At 34.8% G+C, this 18,717-nt stretch overlaps 1 protein-coding gene across 9 annotated transcripts in view; it reads left to right on the top strand.

The window, feature by feature from the left end:
- ROBO1 (roundabout, axon guidance receptor, homolog 1 (Drosophila)) overlaps positions 1-18,717 on the top strand; it is a 939,739-nt gene that overhangs the window by 801,560 nt on the left and 119,462 nt on the right. For all 9 annotated transcript variants that reach the window (XM_012733040.1, XM_012733075.1, XM_012733050.1 and 6 more), the window contains one exon: positions 3,645-3,802. In XM_012733040.1, coding sequence (XP_012588494.1) covers positions 3,645-3,802 — 158 coding nt within the window. The remainder of the gene's footprint in view (positions 1-3,644; positions 3,803-18,717) is intronic.

Here is an 18,717-nt window from a genome sequence, read left to right on the forward strand (position 1 = left end):
CCAGAGACAGAGTGGGGAGCAGAACAGGCAGATCTATGAAGTACACTGCTGAGAGGAGCAGCGGGCGGGTCAGGAGAGGTCTCCTCTGGGGCAGGCGGGAATCGAACTCATGCAGAAGTGGTTTCAGCTTCTTCGTGCTGTGTTTTAAACCGCTGCGCCACCAGGGAGGGCCCTGTTTTAAGATTTTTAAAGGCTATATCTTAATCATTTTTTTTTAAGGTAAAAAATCTTCTAGAAGATTTAAAGATTTTTGTTTTCTTTAATATATTAGAGTGACAAAGAACTAAGTATTTCAACAAATTTTATGTAACAACTTGTAATCATCAAAAAACAACATAAGGGCCTTCCCTGGTGCTGCAATGGATTAAAGCACAGTATTATGATGCTAGAAGCAGCCACTTCACGAGTTTGATCCCCGGCTAGGGAGGTGTCCCACACTGTATGTCAGACCTCTCCTGACCCACCCGCCACTCTTCTCAGCATTGTACTTCATCGATCTGCCTGTTCTGCTCCCCACTCTGTCTCTGGTGAATCCTCTCACCGTTCCTGCACCTCTGGCCTGCACCCAAGTTCTGTATGCATAAATAAATAAATCTTTAAAAAAAACCAAAATATGATAGAATATGTTAGATTATTAGGATGACCTGTGGTTTGTTTGATAACTTGTAAAGTGGCATCTACTTGGATTATTTATATATTTTAGGTGCTCTTTTCCTAGTATCAAACCTTTTTTGAGAAGTGAGGTATACATTTTAGAATTTAATACTACTGTAGTCAAGAAACATTTGAAAATATTCATTTTGATGAATAAGGAAGTAAGAACAGAAAATATTTTTTAAAAAGTCTACATGTGAGGATATTTATTTTTACCATGTGCTTGTGCCAAGATGCTGACAATCATCTGAATTCAATTTTTACTTTAATTACTTAAATGTACATATGAATTAAGAAAATTAGATAATTTAGCTCAAGTTTGTGTCATTTTTTAATGTGACAGATACTATTTCTCCCAAAAGGAAATGTTCGGGACAAGAATATGGGGAAAAAGTTGCTTTTGTAGAAGAGAACAAAATCTCAAATTCATAACTTTATGCAGGGTTGTGTGTAGCCATAGGCAATACTAGGATTTTATGCTTTACAGCTGCAAAAATAATTACCTGAACATTATCTAAGCAACAATCTTTAATGGATTACATTTTGTTGTCTTTTCATTATATACAATAAAAGCCCAAATAGCATAGTAATTGGCTTGGGGGTGAGATTGGGGGGCAGAACTGTTTATCTGACTTAGACCTTTGATATTTTCTAAAGAGATTTTATTTGTTGGTTTATTTGAAATATTATGTCAATTTGTAAATAGGTTGTAGTACTACCAAGATGATTTTAAGCTCATCCAATAGAAAATTGTGAAAATTATGTATTTTAATTTAAAAATATTTCACTTTTATGTATTTCAAGGCTGTTAAAAATTTTTAAAGGTGTTAATACAAAATAACAATGTGATCCCTCAAAGGCAAATACAATTTTTTAAACTCAGTTTGTTTTTCTCTATAAGCCTTTTATTTTATTTGTGGTAAGTAGTAAATTTATAAATAGTAAAAATTGTCAACCTCTGATATTTTATTATGTGGCAATAGAAGCTATAGTTTTAGTTCAGCTAAGTTTAATTGTTTGTATGCAATTGTTTACTGGGTATTAATATTCCACAGATGAGTGAGACCATTTGAAAATATTGTTCACATTTTGAGTGATTTCATTTTACATAATTAACTCAAACTTCATCCATTTTCTCCGAAATGACACCATTGCATCTTTCTTCACAGCTGTGTAATACTCCATTGATTTTATGTTCCACCTTTTTTTTTCTATTTATTCAGTAGTTTTTGGTTTTAATTTAATTTAATTTTTGCATAGAAGAACTGGAGTGTAGGCCAGAGGTATTGGATGGTTGGAGGATTTACCAGAGAAAGAACAAGTAGGAGAACAGGAGGATTTATTGAAATACACCACTGAGTGTGCAGCAGGTGAGACAGGATAGGTCTGCTGCACCATATGTGGCCAGCTCCCTGATCAGGGATGAACTCAGGCATAGTGATGAGAGTTAAACCCTTCGGCAATCAGTGAAGCCCCTATCCATTAATTTGTGTAAGGGCTGTTGGATTGGTTCAATAATTTGGCAATTGCATTCATAGGTATTTTCCAATCATTTCATCTTAAATGTTTCATGTGATTTAGATAAACACCCAATAGCAGTACTGCTTAAACAAATGGAATTTCTATTTTTTTTTTCTTAAGAAACTTCCATACTGTTTTACACAGGGTCTATAGTAGTAGCTTGTTCTCTCACCGGCAGTGGATGAGAGTTCCTTTTTCACTGCAAGCAAACTTCACAACATTTAATTCTATTCTTTTTTATGTGGGCCATTCTCCCAGGGGTGAAATACTATCTCACTGTGGCTTTAAATTGTGTTTCTCTTCTAATAAGTCAATGTGGAACATTTATTATTATAATTATAGTATGAACTAATTTTAAAATGCATATTCACCTTCTTTTCCACATTGTATTTATTATTTACAGTTTCAGAGTTAATTGTTCTATGTAAATAGTATGTTATAGTATGATAATATTACCTGGGCTTCCAGTAGACATTACAAAAATGAATTGTCTTCCTTCTAAAAAATAAGCATAAGTGAAACTATTAATATCGCTCACCCTTGAACAGGGTGCTACATGGGTTAAAGTGCAACACTGTGAAGCCAGATGCAGCGCTTCAGAACCAGTAGAATATCTGGCCAGGGAGGTGACCCACATGGTGCGGCAGAACTCTCCTCTCTTGCCCACTGTTCCCCTCAGCAGTTTACTTTGTCAGTTTGCCTGTGTGCGCCCCACTCTGTCTCTGGTGAATCTTCTCACTGCTCTTGAACCTCTGGCCTGTACTCCAATTCAATATGAATAAGTAATTCTTTAAAAAAATAAAATATAACAACAGAAGATAAAAAATAATATTAGAATATGCATGGTAGTAGTGTCCCTAGAAGTTCTGTGTTGGTGCCTTCTACCACTCTCCTATACACAGTGGTCTTGGAAAAATGCAGATGATATTTTGAATGTAGTTACTTTGCAAATATGTCTAAAGTTTTAGAATGAGTGAATTTTCATTATAACTTATATACTCTGTATGTTAATTCAAAATATCACAGAATTAAATGTATACTTAGAGCATTCTTTTTATTTTTAGCGTTTTTGTTTGTATGTATACTTAAGTAGTTTAATGATCAAGAGCATCATTTCCATGTATATATAAATAAGTGAAAATTGTTTTATTCACTGGCATGTGGGAAAAAAATGTGCACAGTAGACAGAAAAAAAAATCCTAGTTAAATATAAACAAATATATACTGTGAGGGCACTAAATGGCAAAATACATGCCCCACAGTTTATGAAGAATATCAAATCACCCCTGTTGTGTGTTTAGGCCAGATATATTTATTAAATTGCATATGTGTATAAGTAGATTGAGATTCTCCCAGATATACTGAGGAAGCTATTAGTAGTAACTTATAAGAAATATCTCTTTTTGCTGATGCTTAGAAGTAAGGACTGTATCAGTGTTGACTATAGCAGTTTAATCTTGTCTCTGCAGTTCTCCGGGATGACTTCAGACAAAATCCTTCTGACGTCATGGTGGCAGTAGGGGAACCCGCAGTGATGGAATGCCAACCTCCCCGGGGCCATCCTGAACCCACCATTTCCTGGAAGAAAGATGGCTCTCCACTGGACGATAAAGATGAGAGAATAACTGTGAGTATTTAATTCAGCATTGGGGAATATATAGAGAACTACAAAAAAAAAGGAAAAATAGAGTAGGTTCTCCTACATAATGAGTTTTTTTATCTCCCATCTTCAACTGTCCTTTTCTAGGAAATATATTTCCATTCTTCCTTTGTTTACTTAAAATAAGTAAAGAAAATGGACCTTGTTTCGTTTGGAGATTAGTAAAGAAGGCTCTAAATATCAAGTTAATGTCTTAGATTTAGGACTTCCATGTTCATTAATTATAACTCAAGGCATATCACCTTTCCATGTGTAACAGTGAAATCGGTCTGTCAAGAAACCAAAAATCACTAGTACAGTTTCTCGAATACCTAATGAAATTCAGGATTTTTTATTGTTCTACTTTTAAATTTTTAATATTGTTTCTGGAAAATAAAATCCCATTCTGGATGAGTATTAATGATTTATATTCCTCATTCCCAAATTTGGCTAGATTACTGAATTTCAATTTTCTCTTGTTATACAAGTAGAGAAGTGTAGTATTATCTTAGTAAGTAATGATGAATTTTCTTCTTGATATCATAATTCTGTGTGGTTTCCTTGTATGGTCTGTCTCACAACAGGTTTGCAGAAGTACCTAAAAAACAGTGTTCCTTTTTCCACTTTCGTTTACTCTGCATATACTCTGCCCATTTGCAATTCATTGGCAAAGATTTAAAGTTCCCCTGTTGAAATGTGTAAGGAAAAGGCTGCTGCTAATATTGTGGAGGAACAAATTTAAAACAGAAATCATGGATCCCAATAAATACTTTCAATATGTCTAATAACCTGTTAGCAGATTAGCTTGGAAATTAAATAGGCACAAAGTTGAGGAGACTGTGATAGAGAAGGTTTTAGGGACCTTGAAAGAAAAATCAAGCATTTTCCTGTACTGAGCTAAGTTAGAATAAGTCTCTCAAAGGAATTTTATAATTTTATAATCGGGTGAAGATGACCAACCTTTACTTTTGAAGAGATGCTGAAAAGTCACAGGAAAACTCAAATTGTAAACATTAGTTTTAGGAAATGGAATCAAGAATACAGGAGATTAGAACATACAGGAACACATGCTACTCTTGTTAGTAAAATAGATTCCTTTTGGAGTTATGCTCAATTTCATTTTTTTCCCTTAAACACATATTCTAACACTTAATGATCATTATCCATAATTCAGAGTTTTTTTAAAGATTCAAACACATTGAAACCATTTTTATCCATTTCCTCCCTCATGTTTTTCCTGATTACCTATTTGTATCTAATACAAATTAGCATAACCTTCTCAGAATTCACAGCATTAAATATTAATGGAAATCAGAGAGTGTCCTTCTGGATATTATCTTTTGCGCATACCCAGATAAAACCAAATTAGATAGTATAGCATGTAATATGTTAGCCTCTTTAACAAATCCTATAAATGAGAAAGCATACATGGTTAATGATGCTTGGATTAAGATTCCAAATTTAAATAGGGTGACCAAAGAATGTTTAAAAAACAAAACAAAACTGTAAGATTTGACAATAGGAACTATAGATATTTCTGGGAAAAGTGCCATAAGAAGAAAAAACAAGTACACAGATAGACACTAAGGTGGGGTATACCTAACACATTAAGAAACTGGTCAAGGTGAGTTCTAGTAAGTGAACAAGGGAAGATAGTATGTTGGGGGTGCTGCTGTGGGCATGGTTGTTGATATTATGAACTTACTGTCGGACCTTGTGTACCTTGTCAGTCTAACATTTCCTCTGAGTGAGTAGTAAAGCAGCAAGAGTTTCTCACAGAAACCTCTGCTGTCATAGGTTTATTCTGCTGAAGATAATAATGGCAGGAATATGGTGACAAAAATAGGATGTCTAGGCAAGATCTCATGCAGTGATCCTGACAAAGAGGTAAATAGTGGTTTGGACCAGTTATTAAGGGTAGAAGGAGTGAGAAGTGGTTCCATTCTGGATCGACTGTGAAGCAATGGGAATACAATTTGCTAGTAGATTGATGTGGTTTGTGAAAAAAAAAAAAAGTAACATCAAGAATTACCTTAATAGCTTGGTTCAAGCAATTAAAAAGACAAAGATGCCATTAATTATAGAAGAAGTTTTGGGATGGAAACTTGAGCTCACTTTCAGACATTGCAATTTTGAAATTTTTATTAGATATCCAAGTATAAATGCCAAATAAGCAGTTGGACACATGAGTCAGAAATTCATATTTGAGGTTGGAGCTGGAGGAAAAAAATTGAGTTGTGGTAGACATAACAAGTTCTCATTACTATGCAGTCACCCCCTCTTTCTGGGCAGATGAAAGGCTGCTTCCTAGCTCCCTTGCTTTGAGGCAGACCAATATGACTAGTTCAGCTTCATTGGCCATGAATCGAAATTAAAGAAATTAAATACTAGTGAGAAGACCTCCAATATGCTTTCTTTACCATGTGGTAACCATGTTGCAAGTAGTACACAGCAACATGGAAGACACTCTAAGAACCTGGGCCCCTGAATTATATGAACAGAATTTCCTACCATCACTTTGTCTTTCTGTGAGCTTTTAGAGTGAATAAGAAATAAATAATTGTTGTATTAAGCCATGGTGAATTTCTTACCACAGACTACTGTAACCTATACTAATGAATATGGAAGTCATCACCAAGTATGTATTGTTTCGAAATGGGAGACCTGGAAGTGAGTATACATAGAAGGAGAATAAAAAGATCCAATTATTGGTTCTCAGGGATGAGAGGCAGAAAGAGCAATGGAGACTAAAAAGAGCAGTCAGGAAGGAAGGAATGAAACCACAAGTCCAGGCAAGTGGAGAATATATTAAGGAGGTGACATTGACTGAGTTGTGGCATCTGGCATATCAAGTAACACAGGGGTTAAGAATTGACCATTGTATTGAACAACTTGGTTGTCAGTCACACACAATGCTAGCAGGAAGTTCAGTGGAGTGGTGGTGTTAAACCTCACTGAACTGATTTGAGAGAGCTGATGAAGACCAAAATCAGAATTAGAGTATAAATAATTCTTTTTATATTGAATCTCATGTGATAGATAAAAAGTGAAGCTGATTATATCCTCACATTCTGAAAGGTCTTAATCTTAAAGATTTTGCTGTGTGTGTGTGTATGTGTGTGTGTGTGTGTGTGACTTTAACAGTTTAAACCTATTAGAATAAATTTGATTTAAAGAAATCCTTGGAACTTCCTGTTGTATCAGATATTGAATTAGAAGAGATTTCTATGGCCTATGCCAAAATGCTTAATATTTTGCAGGCTCCGCATTTACCTTTGGCCATCTAGAGGGATCCTATCCTGTAATCGGAGTCTCAGCTCTCTGTCCAATTGTTGGTTGTGTCAGTCAGTATAAGAACCACCTCCAGTCAGAATCACGTAATTGAAAGTTGCAAGAACTTGATTATGAAATGGTGCCAAGATGTTAATGTATACATAATTTAAACATCATTTTAAATGCTGCCAAAATGATGATCCACGATTGTGTTCCATATGCTAGGAAATAGTAACATCTGAAACTTTTACAATTTGTAAGACCATCTGTGTGTTTTGTGTAAATTATGACTCTTAAACTGATAAAACACTGGAGGTAAAAAGTACGTTTATACATGCAAGGGAGTGAGAAGGCTAAAAATCAGCAGTTTAGTATGAAAAATCACTAATCTGACTTAGATCATAATTGTTTTTGTTTCATTTTCTTCCTCCAGGCAAAATGAAAACTGGGTAATTAAAACAAAATCTTAAAACAGACACTAAATGCTTGATGGTATTTCTGAATACTTTTTCAAAAATTGAAAGCAAATTCTTACTAGACGTTGGTTACTAGATATTTTATGTGATTCTTCTTTCCTCAGCTTTGTTTTCAAATAATTGTTTTCATTTCTATTGTTAATGTACTTTGCCAAATGTGTTGAGTACAGACAAACAGGAGATTAAAGTGCATAATATCTTTATGGAAGGCAAGTGAAGATTGCACGGTTATTGCTACAGTTTTGGTTATAGGAATTTCTAGAGTTCTTTAATGTGGTGGCTTTCTTTGTTGAAAATTTAAAGTACAACTCTCCCAGCTGTGAGAACAAAGACACACCCTACGAAAAGAGGGAATATGTAATTGAATTGTAGCTGCACCTGTATTTTTTGATGTTCTTAAGTCATTTCTTTCTTATATTGACCTGGATTCAGAGCCAAATTTTAGATCTATGATGATTATAATATAAATGGCATTTTCTTATTTTTCTACCTGACAGGAGAATCTTTTAGAACTCACTTGGCACATATTTCATAGAATAATTTGAAAGAGACCTTAGATAATGATTGTCTCTAGTGTTCTTTCTTTCTTTTTTTCCAGATATAAATATATTTATATTTGGAGTTAGACATAGAAGTAGTATAACTGGCAGATTGGATTTAGTAGATTTACCTCATGGGGCTGAGAGTCATATCCATTAGAAGTAATAAATGAAATATTCTCATAAAAATGAATCAGAAGACCAAAGGCTGTTCTTTGATGTAAAACAACACACTGACAGTTGTTACAGAACGTAACATTTATTTTGTGAATTTCATTTTTGGAAAAATTGTCTTCAAGTTGTATATTATTTTGTAAAAGTGGAAAATCAAGAATGTTGAGATTGAAAAAAAAAAAAAAAACTAAATAGTGAGAAAAAAACTGAATCAAATAACTAAAATTTCCCTTGTGTTAAAAGAAAAAATCTAAGTATAGTTGAAGGTTGACATCACAAATATTTTCCTACACTACAAAGGTTTTAGTTATATATAAAAATGGTCAGTTATAAAAATATTTTAAATTAAAACTGACATACCCCAAAAGACCAAGAAAAATCTAAGTATGATTTTGTATTGCTTTTTTCTTTTAGTTTTGGTAACACTCGTATACAACATACTTTAAACTGTAGGTATAAAGCTATGTGCTTCAGGCCCTCCCTGGTGGTGCAATGAGTTAAAGTACCACACTACAAAGCTAGCCTCAGTCACTTCACAAGTTCGATCCCTGACCAGGGAGGTGACCCACATGGCATGGCAGATCTGGTCTGACCTGCCCACTGATCCCCTCAGCAGTGTACTTTGCCAATTCTGCTTGTTCTACCCCACTCTGTCTCTGGTGAATCCTCTCACCACCCCTGCACCTCTGGCCTGTACCCCAGTTCTGTATGCATAAATAAATCTAAAAGAAGCCAAAAAACTATGTGCTTCAACATAGGTGTAAACCATACTCCAATGACCACTGTAAGTCCAGTTTCCATCTGCCACCAGACAATGGAGTCACTGACCCATTTTAACCCTCCTCTTGTCTTCATGCCCTTTAGATCACTAACAATTATCTACCACAGTAATAACAATATGGTGTATTAAAAATCTGCTGCATATCAGGTGATTTTTATTATCACAATTAATTCCATTTAAAAAAAAAAACAAATAAGCTATTTATTTTCGATTGTAGTACAATTACACCTGTCAATTTAGTCTCCTAGAGAATATGATGCTAGTAAATATTGCAGCATTACACATCATATTGCTGTTTTCTATTGGTGTGTGTGTGTGTGTGTGCGTGCATGTGTAGACAGAGATATCCTAATCTCACTACAACTCTGTAAGACAAATGGTAAAATTTTGCCAGTATAGTGATACTACATTAACTCCAAATTTGCTGGGAGGACTATTATGGAAGCACCTGTCATTTTTGCACCAGTAACATCTTTTGTGGTGTCTTATTAACTTTACTATGTATATGTGTATGTGTATATGTGTATGTATGTATTTATATATATATATGTATGAATTATGTTATCATTCAAAAAAAAAGATTTATTTATGCATACAGAACTGGGTTACAGGCCAGAGGTGCAGGGTCAGTGAGAGGATTCACCAGAGACAGAGTGGGGAGCAGAACAGGTCGACTGATGAAGTACACTGCTGAGAGGAGCAGTGGGTGGGTCAGGAATGGTCTGCCATACCATGTGGGTCACCTCTGGGGTGGGGATCGAACTCATGCTGAAATGGCTTTAGCTTCTTAGTGCTGTGCTTTAATCTACAGCGCCACCAAAGAGGGCCCTATGTTGTCACTTTTAATTTAAACTAGGGATGATGGTAACAATTCGATTTCACTATGAATTATTGCCTTAATTTTGCTAGGGTCTGGGATGATTCACACAGTATTAGTACTAACATCTTAAAAGTGGCCATGATATATTTGTGAATTAGTCCAAATTATGACCAGAAATACAAATGATAATCCATCAAATCTATAAATTTCAAAAAATGTATTGTTTTAAAATGACAGATTGTGAGGTTTAAGAAAAGGTTATAGTTCAGATAAACTAAAATTATGTGTTCTGAATACTAGAAGTCTTACCTCAATAGATAATAAGAGATGATCTAAAGAGGATGTAGTAACAGTTATCATTTGGTATTTAGCAGAAGAAAGAATTTTATTGAAAGGATATAATGAACCAGTGACTAATTCCACTGAATGTTCTTTATAGTTAACTGTCCAAACTAGATTTGCCAGATTGTAATATCATTACCTGTACACATTTCAAAAATTATTGCTAAAATTTAAGCAGTTATGCAATATTACCTAATAAATGGGAAGTTGAAATTACTAAAAGTTTATAACTGTTGTGGTTTGTTAGCCTTGATAGGTACGGTATAACACCGTAAATTACTAAAATAATAATGCAGTAAAATGGTTAAGCTCTCTTTGGATTCAGTACTGAAATCCTGCAATTTCTTCAAAATAACCTTTGCCTTTTATTTATCCTGAATTATTTTATTTTAGTTTTATTGTAAGAACTTAAAAGTCATTCATCTTATCATGTTTAAAATTCGAGCTTTGAGACTAAAATTTAAAAATGAAAATTATATGATTTTCCCACATTCTTTTGTGGTAACCCTTTTGAATAGCATTATTTTTGACATAGCTATATGTTAAAATTTTTTTCCCTGTTCTCCCTTTCCTCAAAGTAGCCAGCTGCAAATATATATAAATATGACTTACACATTTTATTTGTGTGTGTGTGTTTTACAATTGTAAAATAAGTGACAAAAATATTATTTATTTGCATCAAACCATACCTGATCAGAAACCACTTCATTGTCAAATTAATCTATTATCATATAATTACATTAAATTTTTTTTCATTCTTCTTTGAAACAGGTAGAACAATATTTAGCATCTGTGTGCTTTACATGCTTGAAGCATATTTAGTAGCCTTTTCTTTACTTTAAATTGATGAGATGGCCAATAATACTGGTTTCTTGGGATTATCCTGGTGATAGCATTCAAAATCTCTAGCTCTGAGGGGAAAAAAAATAAACTGGGATGGTTGTTTACCCTGATTCTGTATTGTTTAAAGGAATTCATTTATATATAAATGGAAAATCACATTCAAACATCGTAAGTAATAGTCAAAATAAATCAATGTATTTTTAGCATTTCCTTTGTAAGCAGATTAATTATTTGAAAATTGTTAGTGAAGCTAGGAGAAAAAAATCAGTTGTCCTAAAAAAAATGTATTTAACTCTTCCCACGCTAAAGAGGTACATTTATTAGAATGCAGTGTGTCATCAGTTCTTTTTCCAGTCCCTTTCTGTTTCCTGTGTGTCTTTGTAGGTTTCTTTGATTTCCCTTGTTGGTGTGATATTTTGGTAAGAAGCAGCTGACTCACATCCCATCCAAATCCCTAGTGTCCTCCAGATCCTTCACAAATTTGGCATTCAGCCCGCTCCTTGCCAATTGCTTCCTTTCCCCCCAATTCCCACATGTCTTTTTCCTCAGCCATCTGCTTCTCCTCCTTCCTTCGATTAATGCTTTCCTCTGGTCTTCTAGTTTCTTTCATTGTTCCATGTCTGCTGCTTCCTTTACCGCTCCCCGCCCCTAGAGGAAATCAGCAAACTAAATGCCACTGATGTCATAGAGCCCCCTTTCCCTGAGAAGTTAAATTTGTCTTCTCTGCAAAATATATATGTAATTCAGCTGTAGGAAGGTCAGAGGAAAATGGCGTCGTGAAATAGAATTCTTTTTTCTGTTCATCTTGGACAAAAAAAAAAAAATCATGTCCATTAAGCATGTTATCTCTGTCAAAATAAAACTTCAATTGTGAACTCCTATGTTAAATCAGTATAAATCATGGGACCAAAGTAATGAGACAAATTGAATGTATGCCCCATTCTCTTGTCCTAATTTTAAAATTTGGTAATTGAAGTACAGTGGATTAGTAGAGTACAAAATAGTCTTAGACAATATAGAACACATTATAGCTTTGTGTTTCAACAAATTTATTAAATTGATGATCTTGTAGACTTTTAATCTCTGAAAATTGCATTGTTTCTGTCTGTGAAATGAATTATCTAATAATACCTATATTGGTTGACAGTGTTGTTGTGGGAATCTAGTGAGAAAATATAAGTCAAATGTCACTGTAGTTGGTGACACAGATATTACTAATGTGTGTCTTGGGTGTTACTTTTGTTACTCTACCGACTGAGCTCTAAATGTAGTCAGTCATTGAAAACTGGTGGAATTGGTGCATTAGAGATTGTTTGTGCCACAGTAATTTCCAATTTTCTGAATAAATTAGGTTCTATAAATATATGAAGAGAGTTAATTTTTTTTTCTCTAAATTTCTATTCACACCCATGAGGACATTTCCTAGTGTCTACCAAATCAAGATGGACATTTTATATAGAAGAATATTTTGAGAAAGAATTTATATTAATGCTAATATTAAACTACTTTGAGTCCTATCTACATCTTTATTATGAAATGGAAGAACCTGCTGGGGACCCCATAGACTAACTAAGCCCTGATTGTCTAAGACGTACACTTTGGGTAATAATATGACTTTCCTGGTGCATCTAGTTATATACAGCTCATGGCAGAATTCAGGAATGTTGTCATTCAGATGAGAAACACTGCTGTATTATACTAAGGAACATCCTGAACCTTTCCAAAAATGTGTAATTCTTTGTAAATAATTATATTGTAATTCCGTCACATTTGGAAATTGAAACTAGAAAAACAAAGTCAACAGTTCAGACCTGCTTGTGAACTCCAAGTACTCTCTTGGAAAGACTGAATAAAATGAAGATATTCTCAGTTCTAGTGATAAGTTTGTATGGTTGTCAATCTAAACATAATTTTAGTTAAATTTACTGGTTGCTTTTCATTATTTAGGTACAAGATGTATATTTAAATGCTTAAATGCCAAAATTTTGAAATATTTATTTTATTCTTTTTAAGATTTATTTATTTATGCTTACAGAAATGGGTTACACCACAGGGGTGGAGAGAGGATTCACCAGAAACAGACTGGGGAGCAGAACAGGCGAATCGACAAAGTACATTGCTGAGGGGGCAGTGGGAGAGCAGGGGTGGGGGGGTCTGCTGAGCCATGTGGGTCACCTCCAGAGTGGGGATCGAAGTCACACTGATGCCACCACAGCTTGACTTAGCTTCACAGTGCAGCGTTCCAACCTGCTGCACCACCAGGGAGGGCCCTGTTTTACTCTTTTTACTGAAGATTATTTTATTTTCTTGTGTAGTGGAATTGGGGTAAAGACCAGAAGTATAGAGAGGGTGAGGGGATACCCACCAGAAGCATAATGGGAGCAGAACAGGCAGATCTACTGAAATACACTGCTGAGGGGAGCAGCGGGCAAGACAGGGAAGGTGTGCTGGGCCATTTAGGTCAGATACCCAATGAGATGAATCTCAGGCCATATCTGCAATACTTTTTGAATGTTTGCATATGTTTTTGCCTCTGCATGGAATGTGTGCATATGTTTTTGCCTCAGTAAGGGTAGCTTACTTTGTATACCTCACTCATTGTTCACGTCCTAACTTAAAGGCACCTTCTTAAGAGAAGCCTTCTGTAAAATCCCACTCCACATATGCATATTACAGTTTTCTTCCTGTTATTTTAAAATTACTTCTTTTCTGGGCCCTCCCTAGTGGTGCAGTGGGCTAAAGTGCAGCACTATAAAGTTATACCCAGCCCTGCAGCACGAGGTGACCGCCCATGGCCCAGCAGACCTCTCCTGACCATTGCTTCCCTCAATGGTGTTTTTCAGTCAATCTGCATGTTCTGTGCCCCATTCTCTTTCTGGTGAATCCTCTCACACTCCACACCTCTGGCCTGTACCCCAGTTCTTATATGCATAAATAAATAAATCTTTTTAAAAAGTTTTTATTTTCTAATCCTTGCAAATATTTATTTCTCATCTATTATACGTGACTTATAAGGTCATAAATGTTCTTTGGTTCTGTCTTAGAGGGCAACTCAATACATCATTCTTGAGAAAATATTAATGAATGATATATAAATCAGAAATGATATTTTCCAACAAGCACACCCAGAATTAAAAAGTTGTGAATTTGAACATGATTTGGTTTCCAGATGCACTTTTATTCTTTCGTATCTCTATAAAGTGAGGAATAGAAAATAGGTAAAAAGAACCTTCTTTTTACTTAAAGCATGATTTTTCACTGACTTAACAGGAAGAAAAGAAATACTTATACATTAACTATGAATAAATACATTTGCAGGTGTCACTTACAGAGATTCACAGATTACTGGAGGTGGAGTCCACTTGTGGAGTTGTGCCTAGGAAATCCCCTTCATTTTCAAATAAGAGAAGACAGGAAATTTGATTTATTTTGAGTCACTAAGTGAATCTGCGAGTTGGGATTAAGACTTAGACTGTTCAACACCAACTTAATCCTGTTTTGATTTTTCCCAGGATATACTCTATCTGATAAGCCTTCCAAACATAGCATTTAAATTTGATTATGTTATGTCTGAACAACAAAAAAATCAACAGGTAAAGCATTTTACCATATTCATTTCATTCATATTTTTCCCTCTTGGTTATCTTCAAGTTGGTGTAGACAGTATTGTTTTATGTACGTGTAGTTTACTTATACTCGCTCCTTATTTATCCACTCGGTACAAATAGATAAATTGATTGATTTTTTTTTACTTTATCAAATAAACTATTAAGAACACATCTGAATTCACTTAGGTGATCGCGTGTCTGAGGTTGCTTCACGATGTCATTTTAAAAAAAAGTAAATTGCAGCAATTTAAATAATAAGTTTAACTTCTGGCTGCCTTAGAAAATCCTTTTTGAAACAGTGTGAGCAGATAGATCTTGGTTAAGTCCTTTAATTGTTAGAAATATTAAGATCGTATAGTATATTCCTCAGTATTTATTAGAATCATTTTGAGAACCATACTCAAGCAGTGAAAGTATTTGGGACACTCCTAGCCACAGCCTCATTGTAAGCTGTTTTAGTTCTCTTGCCTGGATATTCATTTAATGTTTATAAATTGATAGTGCTTTGGAGAGGTGAGTGACAGGGGTTTCAACTTCAAAATGAAAAGAACACTTTAGATTTAGATATTTAGTACACAAAACACATACCCCAACATTATATATATATATATATATATATATATATATATCTCCTGTATATCCTGTTTTGATCAATTGTGAAGTGTCCACCAAATATATGAATCTTTATCTATGTGACATGTTCCTTTCTGGTGTTCAACAATGTATAGTCTGTGTGCCAGTTTGTGCCTGGGTTCCTTCAGACACGTATGTATAATTTTAACAAAGTCCTTCTAAGTCCATGTAAACTGACAGAATTACCACAGAGAGGGTGCTGGTGTGTTTGGATACAGAGGTGAAGTTGCAGAGGCAAAAGATTGCCAGTTAAAATTCAACAGTCTTTGTTAGACTTAGGAAATAATATATCATAAAATTTTTCAACATTCCTCTAAGGAGTTTGAAGAACTTCCATGTGAGTCAAAGTCCTAACATGTATGAAAAATCAGAATACATAGCTTTGCTAACATGCAATGTTGCTTTTTATGTTGTGTGCTGATTGTCTGTATTCTTGTCTTTTGACATGATTGTGATCCTTTGAATTTTATTTCCCCAAATGAATTCCCTCAAAAAAGTTCTCAGTAATTTCCCAAAATCCACTTTTACCCAAATGTTTGCTTTAGCCAAAGCATTCTTGAGGAGTGCCTAGCAGTTCTGCCTAAACTACCTTACAGCTGAAATTCTGCCAAATCCGGAAATTCAAGAGCCAAAACTTAGGTGGAAGCTGCTTGTCAGCACCTGTGGTTCTTCAGCGTAGATCTACCAGAAAGTAGAAAATGTCTTAGGAATTTGAGTAATCAGCTAAATAAAAGTCATAATTCAGAATAATTACCAATACAGTCCGCTCCTCCTAAGGATAACTCCATCACGAATACAAATGGTCTGAGGACAAAATCTGTAACGGGCATTTCAGATCCGTTTGCTATGCCCACACAGAGAACTTGCTGTGATTTTCCCTTTGTTTTTTCCTTCTTCCTTGCTTACTCAGGCAGCTGCGTTTCTTCAGTTTCCAAGTACTTTGATATATTTGATCAGGCCATTCAATTTCTCCAAATAGCCAAGGACCAGTGGAATTTTACTACACTTCGGGAGCACTTTGTTTAATTATAGGGTAAAGTAATCTGCCTGATTAAAGGTACAATCTGTTCTGGTTTCAAGGATGATGTTCTGACTAGCTTATTATTAATTTTTTATATTATATTGTTCCTAGAAATTACTCTTAGATGATATAGTTTTTAAAACTTAGATTAAAATTTGCATACAAGTCTCACCTATGTGTTGGAAAGATTTAAGTGATATGAAAAGACTTTTTGGTAAAAAAAATCCAGACTTCATTTTGCTCTTCCCTGGGCAGAATAATTTTTTTTTTTTTTTATAAATGTTTGAGACAGACTTTTTTTTTTTTTTAAGATTTATTTATTTGTGCATACAGAACTGGGGTACAGGCCAGAGGCTAGGGGTGGTGAGAGGCTTCACCAGAGACAGAGTGGGGAGCAGAACAGGCAGATCGACAAAGTACACTGCTGAGGGGAGCAGCAGGCGGGTCAGGAGAGGTCTGCCACGCCATGTGGTCACCTCCGGGGCAGGCAGGAATCGAACTCATGCGGAAGCGGCTTTAGATTCTCGGTGCTGTGCTTTAACCCGCTGCGCCACCAGGGAGGGCCAGAATAAATTTTAATCTAAAAAAAAATAAAATTATAGAAGATTCAAAAGAGCCTTTGATTTTACAGAACATTCTTTCCTTAAATCAGGGTCCAAAATACTGCTCTCAAAATAATGTTAAGCCTTTAAGTTTTAAATAAATTTTAATCTGATTGCTTAAATGGAATTTGTACTTTCCTTTTTAGTATCTATAATTAGCTGGCATTGACTTTATCTATTTCTCCATCTTGTCCTTATTATCACTGTTATTAAAGATCCTTCTCAAATAATAATCCCAAATCTTATGCTGAGGCTGATGTCATCTCTAATCTAATGCTGATACTGTATTTCATTTATTTAATGACTGGTTGCTTGAAAAGTACTAACACTCTATTGGTAACGTCTGACCACTTCAATTTTATCTCCCTAAAACCAAAGAATTTGATAATATGATAAGTTGTACACTTGTAAAATAATCTGGTGTGCATTAACAGAATCACTAACAGATGGCATGGGGTTTTTCTTGTACATCTTACAAATCAAGTGCTCGTGAACCTTTAAAGACTGTTCACACTAAAAACAGTCTCCCATTTTAGTCACCTTTAAGAGCATTGTCATATAAGAAAATCTTATATGATTTTCTTGAACTTAATCTTCATAATTCTGGTGGGAATAATGGAAATTTGTCTCCTTGAGTGGATAAAGTGTAATTTACTTAGGAGGCCATTATTTCTTATTTCTTTGCCTTTTAACATTCATGACTACACTTTTTCCAGCTGGATCTATCACATCACCAGAGAGCCTCATGTATCATGCTTATAAAAGATCATGTCAGATTGCCTCATCTTTATTAGGGAAGCTTATAAATATTCTGCTTAAAATTTGAATGTGCCATATGATAACTCCATATTTATGTTAGCAAAGACATTTCTCTGTGTAGAAAGGTATTTACCTGACTACATCTGTCCTTTAAAGCACACATCCATATATGAAGCATAAAATTGTATATTTATCCCCCACTGTCAGCTGGTTAGATTAGTGACGATTAGGCTGGTGATCCAATCAGTCACGTTGACTCTGGAGTATAATGGAAGTAGCACCTTCTATTTGGCACACTCAGGGAGGATAGAACAGAAGCAATTTAGCCATGGGATATCAGGATATACACATCTATAAGAGATTGCTGGTTTTATAATTTGTGATTTGGGAAGCCAAAAAAAAAAAAACAACCGACCTCTTGTTTACTATCCAAAAGCAAGTCTGTATATAAGCTTTAAGCTTGGGTCTATGTAGAATAAATACCAAATCACTACTCAGTGATCTAGAGAAGTTACTGATACTCAGTGAGCCTTGGTTCTCTCTCTCTTTTTTAATATTGATTGTTTGATCGTTTGATTGATTATATAAACGAACTAGGGAATGGGCCAGTGGTATAGTGAGTGAGGATTCACCAGAGACAAAGTGGAGGAGTGGAACAGGCAGATCTACTGAGATAAATTGCTAAATAGAGGTCTGCTATGCCATATGTGTGTGGCTGGGAAACAAACTTTGACCCCACCTGTGATAGCAGTTGAGACTTAACCCCTAGGTCACCAGAGAGGTCCAGCCTTAGTTTTCTTGCCCCCAACACACAAATATACTTCCACTGTGAGACTGTTGAAAAAATAAAAGATAATGCATTCGACTTGTATACAGCACATGTTGGTACATCCTCATGCTCATTAGTTACAATAATAATAATCAAGATGGCTTAAATTCATTAGTAGTTAAGACATTTTCTACAGATTCATTGATGTCTTTCTCATGTAATTGTGAAGAAAACTTTTAAAGTTCCTTTACATCTAGCACATA

This window comes from Condylura cristata, unplaced genomic scaffold (genome assembly GCF_000260355.1).
Source record: "Condylura cristata isolate star-nosed mole 26May11 unplaced genomic scaffold, ConCri1.0 scaffold00003, whole genome shotgun sequence".
In the NCBI taxonomy this organism is placed as follows: domain Eukaryota; kingdom Metazoa; phylum Chordata; class Mammalia; order Eulipotyphla; family Talpidae; genus Condylura; species Condylura cristata.